The 7,951-nt window shown below is 43.0% G+C and overlaps 1 protein-coding gene across 1 annotated transcript in view; it reads left to right on the plus strand.

Moving 5' to 3' along the window:
• Nucleotides 1–5,431, plus strand: part of MAL2 (mal, T cell differentiation protein 2) — a 113,853-nt gene extending 108,422 nt beyond the window's left edge. Inside the window, exon 4 of the mRNA XM_077493270.1 lies at nucleotides 4,980–5,431. Within this exon, the coding sequence (XP_077349396.1) occupies nucleotides 4,980–5,054 (75 nt within the window). The 3' untranslated portion in view covers nucleotides 5,055–5,431. The remainder of the gene's footprint in view (nucleotides 1–4,979) is intronic.
• The last annotated feature ends 2,520 nt before the right edge of the window (nucleotides 5,432–7,951 follow it).

Here is a 7,951-nt window from a genome sequence, read left to right on the forward strand (position 1 = left end):
GCATCTGCTAATGCTGACAACCTACTGCCAGCTAGGGATGCTATTAAACAATATTCATAGGATATAGGAGGCTCTATGGCAGCTGTTGCTTTGGGGTGCTAGGAGAGATATATTGGGATGCTTGTCTGCATACCCAAATATCCTTGCCTGTACAAACATTCTGTGATGCATGCCTCCACGTTCCCTCTGGAAAAAAAGCCCAGAGTCTGAATGATAACTTCATTTATCTATAGCAGTGGTCTTGAAACTGCGGTCCGGGGGGCCGGATGTGGCCCTTTGCTTACCTTGATCCAGCTTCTGTGGCAATAATAATTCCAATGACATGAGAATGGGGCATAGTTCCTGCCACTGACACCAACAGTGTGACACTATTCCTCCCAACTAACACCAATGATGGAGTACTATTCCTCCCACTGACACGAACAAGGAGGTACTATTCCTCCCAGTGACACCAACAGTGCAACACTATTCCTCCCAGTGACACCAACAGTGCAACACTATTCCTCCCAGTGACACCAACAGTGCAACACTATTCCTCCCAGTGACACCAACAGTGCAACACTATTCCTCCCAGTGACACCAATGATGGGGCACTATTTCTACCACTGACACTAACAGTGAGACACTAGTCCTCCAACTGACACCAACAATGGGGGCATTAATCCTACACTGATACCAACAACGGGACACTATTCCTCTCACTGGCACCAATGATGGGGCACTTTTCCTTTTACTGACACCAATGATGGGGCACTAGTTCTCTCACTGACACCAGTGACGGGGCATTGTTACCAACACCAGGACATTTTCGACTCCTACTGGCCACAGTCCAGCCCCTCTAAAGTCTTTAAGATAATAACCTTACCCTTTGTTTAGAAAGTTTTGAGACCCTTGATCTATAGAGATGAAAGGAGACTGTGGTGTTTTTTTCAAATGCTATTTATCTGCAGCAAAGGGGCCAAGCAGTGATCATCATCTAAAGATGCAAAAAGCTTGTTGGTGTGAAAGACCCTACTACTCTCTTCTCAGTTCGGCAACAAAGTCAGGAATGAGGAGAGATGGAAGAACAAGTGCTTCCATTGCCTATCCTTGTATCCCTGAGAAGCCATAGAAGAACAACGGAGCAAGGGGTCTCCCGGCTGCTGTTAAGGCCTCATGCACACTGGACATTTTGACATCTCTCCTAGAAGCCTTTACTCCTGGCAGCAGCTTTGTTGTAGAAAAAAACGATTGGTGCTTGTAAACGCTTTAGACGCGTTTACAAGCATCAATCACTGGGGCCTTAATTATTTCCTGGGCCAGAATAATAAAAAATTCTGACCATTGAAATGAATGACCACTCAAGCGCTAAACACATCTAACATTGACATGCATTTACAGACGTCAAGTGTTTTTTCTGCCAAAACACGGTTGCAGCTAGACGTGCTGGTAGTAGATTTTTTTTTTTCTTTCTGCCTCTCAATGCCCCTGCCTCCAAACTTCTATTCGTGCATGGACATATAGGCCACAATGCAGGGGCATTTAGAGGTGGGAAAAAAAAAAAAAAATGCCAGATGCCCGTAACAACTACATTAGAGACGTCCAATGTGCATGAGCCCTAAGTCTTTTGTCGAGAAGCTGTTGAGAGATCTTATCACCACTTGAATGGTCAGATTGTCACTTGTAGATGCCTGTCTCCTTGGAGTAATGTTGGTATGAGCCCTTCAGACAAATACCTGAGGACAGCAAACACAAGAAATGCCTTCACTTCAAGAGAGGGGTCAATAAATACTTTTACAGTTATAATTTTGGCTTTCCTTATTTAAACATCTGTCATCTTCTAAATGCTTTTCTAGTCATTACATTTCGTTAAATATATTCACAAAATTCCTGTTTTAAAAATCTGCTTTTCATAGAAACTGTTGGCCTAATGTTTAAAGAGAACTTAGCACTAAACTGCAGGTAAAAGTACAAAAAGTCAAATATTTTAAGGCTAAGTTCACCTTATTTAGAGTGGAACATGTAACATGTTCCAGCTCCTGCCCCCTCTGTCCTCGATATCCCTCCACCCCCGTGACAGTCGGGGATCTTCTCCTGACACCCGCTGTCACTTTTTGAAAACCGTGCGCCCACACTACCCTGCCATTCATTCATTCCACCGCAGCAGACGGACTTGCTGTAATAGTCCACTATAGTCCACTATACTTGTCCTCCAGCTTTCAAACAGAAAGCCCAGGAAGTACAGGCTAAAAGCCAGAGGGCACGTCTGCAATAATAAATCCACATTTTGGTTTTAGGGCGGCACAGTGGTGTAGTGGGTAGCACTCACCTTGACACTACCTGCCTGGAGTTTGCATGTTCTCCCTGTGCCTGCGTGGGTTTCCTCCGGGTACTCCGGTTTCCTCCCACACTCCAAAGACATGCAGGTAGGTTAATTGGCTTCTGTCCAAAATTGGCCCTAGTATATGAATGGGGACCTTGGATTGTGGGCTCCTTGAGGGTAGGGACCAATGTGAGTGTGCAATGTACAGGGATAGGGACAATTGTAGACACTCGCTCAGGTTGAACTGGATGGACTGGTGTCTTTATTCAACCTTACTAACTATGTAACTATGTTTTCTGCAAAAACATGTGCATTTATAAATGCTTAATTACAGAGGTCTTCCAATCCATCGAACACCGCAGATGGCTTGGTTCTCACCACTCCGCGAGGCAGAGAGCTGTAGTGTGTATACTAGCGCGTTATGAAATACTTGCTTTAGAACGAAGCCCTGCAGCGATGTCCGCACACCACTGAGACGACTGACATAATCTTCCCCATGCGCGTGGGAGCCTCCGGTCACGGCCTTGAAGAAACGGCATGAGTGTTTATTCAGAGCGCATGCGCCGATTATGTTGGCGGCATATATAGTAAATATCTCCTAAACGGTGCAAGTTTAGGAGATATTTACAATACCTACAGGTAAGCCTTAGTATAGGCTTACCTGTAGGTACAATTAACCACTTCGGGACAGCCGCATGCTCATATACGTCCTCACTTTGAAGGGGGATATCGTTGTTATGGCAGCAACTAGATGCAATAACCCCAGTATCCCCTTGTTTGGCCGGCGGACCAGTTTCTGATAATGGTGGTCTCTGCGGCGGATTCGCTGTGAGATCACTTTTATTGGTGGTGGGAGAGGGCCTACCACTGTGCTCCAGTGTCCTCCGCCGCTTACTGGAGCCATTGGCAGCAGCGGAGGTGATTGGATCTTCGCCCTTGCTGGGCATGGAGGCGAGTGAGGGGAAGATGGCCTACACCCGTCAACATAACAATGCAGGGCGGAAGCGTTGTCAAAACATCACTTCCGCCCATATCTCTTAAAGGGCCACTTAAGAAAAAAAAAATGTAAATTATACATTTTTTATTTATTTCTTTTTTATTGCATTTAAGTGTAAATATGAGATCTGAGGTCTTTTTAACACCAGATCTCATATATAAGAGGTCCTGTCATGCTTTTTTCTATTACAAGGGATGTTTACATTCGTTGTAATAGGAATAAAAGTGACACAATAAAAAAAATAAAAAACTGTGTAAAAATAAAAAATAAAAGGTAAAAGAAATAAAAAAAATTTTTTTTTTAAACGTGCCCCGTCTCAGCGAGCTCACGTACAGAAGCGAACGCATACGTAGAGTAGTGCCGGCATATGAAAACTGGTGTTTAAACCATACATGTGAGGTATCGCCACAATCGGTAGAGCGAGAGCAATAATTCTAATTCTCCTCTGTAACTTAAAACATGCAACCTGTAGAATTTTTTTAAACGTCGCCTATAGAGATTTTTAAGGGTAAAAGTTTATTGCCATTCCACGAGCGGGTGCAACTTTGAAGCGTGACATGTTGGGTATCAATTTACTTGGTGTAACATTATCTTTCACAATTAAAAAAAAAATGGGCTAACTTTACTGTTGTCTTATTTTTAAATTCCAAAAAGTGTATTTTTTCCAAAAAATGCGCGCTTGTATGACCGCTGAGCAAATACGATGTGACAGAAAGTATTGAAACAACCGCCATTTTATTCTCTAGGGTGTTATAAAAAAAAGTATAATGTTTGGGGTTCTAGGTAATTTTCTAGCAAAAAAAACCCTGTTTTTAACTTGTAAACAACACATCACAAAAAGAGACTCGGTCCTTAAAGTTGTGTTGCCACCAAAAAATAAAAAAGTGATTAAAAATCTTAAAAAAATAAATAAAAAATAATTGGAAAAAAAAATGTTTTTACTCACCTCTAAATACCTGTTGCTAGGGGGTCCCTCGTAGTCTGCCTTCTTCCTTGGCTGGTGACATCACTTCCCCTCGCGCCTCACAGTCACGTGTCCCAGATGACTGTGCGGCGTATCACGGCGCCCTGCGCCGCTCGCGCATGCACAGTGGGTGCCTGGCTGTGGTGCCCACAGTACGAATGACGGCGCCACAAGCGGAGTGTGGAACGAGGGGGGGCTTTGTTCCCTGCATCGCTGGACCCTGAGACAGGTAAGTGTCCGATTATTAAAAGTCGGCAGCTGCAGTATTTGTAGCTGCTGACTTTAAATTTTTTTTTTTTTTTTAGGGGCACCCCACTTTAAGTGGTTTAAAAAAAAATAAAGACTATTTCCTCTTTTTTAAGTGGTTAATAATAAAAAAAAAAACATGCTAAGCAGTCACACGGAACAACTATACATCCCCATGGGAGTAACAACCCTCATACATGGCATGGATGCATACAAATTGTAAACGAGGCCTAAGTTGAAAGCTTTCAAAACACCGTTGGGCTTCTTCCTCATTATAATGCGTGAGAAAAAAAAAACGAATAGGCTTCTAAAGCTTGTATTTTTACCAGTAAAGGGTATCACTAACTTTCCATTCTTTCTGCATTACTCCATAGCTAATATTGTACAAGACTACTCTTGGTTCAACTAAGAACAAAAAGTTGCATCTATTTATATGAATACTGACATTTTCCCTTTTTCTGTGTTCACAGATTTTTGCCTTTGCAGTCACAGTTTGCTATGGTTGTAGCACGGTGCTGGGATTCAGAAGGTGGAGGGGGCAGTAACCTGGAACAAGCTAAACCAGATGGACCTGTTGGAAACTGATACAAGTCAATGAATGAAAAAAAGCAAGAGAGCATTATCACCTGATAAACTGAAAGACAATGGTCTGGGTTCCAGAATGACCCGCAGAAGGAGCCTGACCTCAGTGCCAAGACAATCCTAGCTGAATGGACTGGTTCCTAGCTAGTACTGTGGCCAATGTGTGAAAAGTGTAGGGAGAGGAAAACAGAGGTGTTGCACATAAACTGTCAGCATTCCAACTGCCATTTTCCTATGGATAACACTTTCTTGTTTCCTTCCTTCCAGTTTTCATATACAAAGCCCCATGTTCCCAAAGTGAATAATACACAAAAAAATACAAATAAAAATGGAAATGTAATGGCTATGTATTTTAATTTAAAAAAATTTCAAATGGACTTTTTTTTTAGCTGAAAGTGCTATTCATGTACGTATTTTGGGAATTTTTATGTTAAACAACAGGGGGCAATAATCTTTAAAATAAAAACAAAAATAAAGCCCTTTGACTAAATGATTAACTTTTGCTACTATGGTCTTCACAAAAGGAAACACGTATATGCATTTTTTATCCTATAAATAAATTACCTTCATTCCGTCTGACAACGCATTCTCCATAGTGGGGCTTCATCAGGCATAACTGGCCGCACTCCTACACCTCAGTATTGGCTAGCGAGGACCAGACCTGGTGAGAGGCACGAGTGAGCACAGCAGAGCTGGTGACCACAGAGGCCCCTCATTATTCCATATCAGAGCTAGTGATTAGTGAAAAAAACTTGAATATCAGGGAAATCTGTGATTTAAAAAAAAAAAGTATCCTCTTTAATATTTGCATATGGAATTATCTAATCCAGTGGTCATCAACCCTGTCCTCAGGGCCCACTAACAGGCCAGGTTTTATGTATTACCTTGGGGCGATGCAGACTAGAATACTGCAATCACTGAGCAGCAAATTATATCACCTGTGATGTATTTCAGTTATCTTACAAACCTGGCCTGTTAGTGGGCCCTGAGGACGGGGTTGATGACCACTGGTCTAATCCACAGAGAATCATACAATTTATAAATGACAATTGCCTGGCATTCTTGATCCTCTGTAGATCAGGCATGCAAATATTCAGGCAAATCAAAAAGTGATGATTCGGTGGTTCTCCTGATACATTCCTCCTTAATCAGAGCTCCCCAGTATCTGGGGTTTGGGGGCACTGTAGATTTAAAAAAAAATTAAATGGGGAAGCACCTGGAGGTCCCTGCTTCCCCGTTTTAAATATGTTTGACTTTTCTACTCCTGGCCACAGGTCCTTTTTAAGGCTAAGATAACCACCAGGCGGAGGACTACCTGAAAGACAAAAGCAGGGATACGTTCACCCTAGGGCAGTAGGTCCAAACTTGTGATTTGACCAGCAAACCTGCAAAGGGGGTGATGTACCCCTATCCCTTTTCTCAGCAAGGTCAAGGATTGACCCTGTCGCACACAAATCTTACAACAGCTTTGAAAATCTTTATAAGTATAAATGAGGATTTCAGAAGTGCCTTGACTAGGGCAGTCAGATACCTTACTACCCCAAAACAAAACATGTTTTACTGACTTTACACTTATTAATAATGACACTGACACCTGCTGGATGTAAATGGCCTGTTCGGCCTTTTATTAACAATAAATAACCAAAAAACTCAATAAAAAAACAAAAACTTTATTTACAACAAAACCTTTCCAGCTCCAATCCCAATACCTTTTTGTTGCTGGTCCCTGACGACCCCATCTTCCAACTTTTTTGGTCTGTAATACCTTTCAAGTTAGTATCTGTCCCCAGCCACCAGAAATTGCCTCGGGGACCACTAACTGACCACAGACCCCACCAAATTATGTTACTCGGTAGTCTATACTTCAACCAGACCACCGGGAGGACTCCACACCTGAAATGGGTCCCACCATTTAACCAATACCTCCAAAATTTTCTTCCTTGTCGTCAAAGACCACAACGCCGCTTACCACCCATAACCACTACCCTTGTGTACCTTCAAAAAAAAAAAACATCGGGCGGGCGGGAACTTCTCACCTCGCTTCTCCTTCCCAAACTGCTGACCTCTGCTCGACCCTTCCTTGGACATCAACTACACTCCTCTCCTACTGCCCCGGCTACCAATCCGGTAAGACCTAAACTTCTTTTTCTTCCTTTCTTAACCCCTTGTTATCGTAAGCTACTTACACCCTGCCATGTATGTCCTGCGCCTACTCTGCTATTCGGCTGCGTACATGTCTGTTGTTGCCTCCTAGATTAGTTCTAAATAATCTGATCCTCACCGCAGCCATGCATGGCATTGGATCTTCCAGTCAGGGTGGGTTAAATTGTAACTGCACACATATACTTATCCCCCTTGCCAAAAAGCCACTTTTCCAGTCGTATACTCAGCTGTACCCTATCCAGCGAGAAATCATTGACTATATTGAAGAGCCACTTGTCAAAAATGTATTGCTGGGCCTGCACCAGTGCTTGGCACTCTTATTATTCCTCTGGAGAGTTTTCCCTCTCACCTCTTTCCTTTTCTTGCCCATGCATTTGACCCTCTCTCTCCCCTTCCCCCTCTGGTAGAGGAATGATTGGGTCTGTTGGCAGGGAGGTTGATGGGGTGTCCTCTGTTCCCCCCCCCCTTTTTTGCCAAGGTTTTCTTCTCCAATCTATGTCATTGGATTGTTAAATTGTTTTTAACTCCTGCTGCTGATTCTAGGCCTGTTATACTGCAGCTTCTGTTGTTGATTTCCAATCGTATATTCCCTGTAATATAACCCGGTTGGACACTCGACAAGGCCGACCTTTTTCGTGTTCGCTTTTCTTATGCGCCTGGATGTATTAGGTTGGTCACTGTCCTTCAAGTATCCCTC

The sequence above is a fragment of the Lithobates pipiens genome, unplaced genomic scaffold (genome assembly GCF_037356315.1).
Source record: "Lithobates pipiens isolate NorthernLeopardFrog02 unplaced genomic scaffold, aLitPip1_a1.2 Scaffold_19, whole genome shotgun sequence".
In the NCBI taxonomy this organism is placed as follows: domain Eukaryota; kingdom Metazoa; phylum Chordata; class Amphibia; order Anura; family Ranidae; genus Lithobates; species Lithobates pipiens.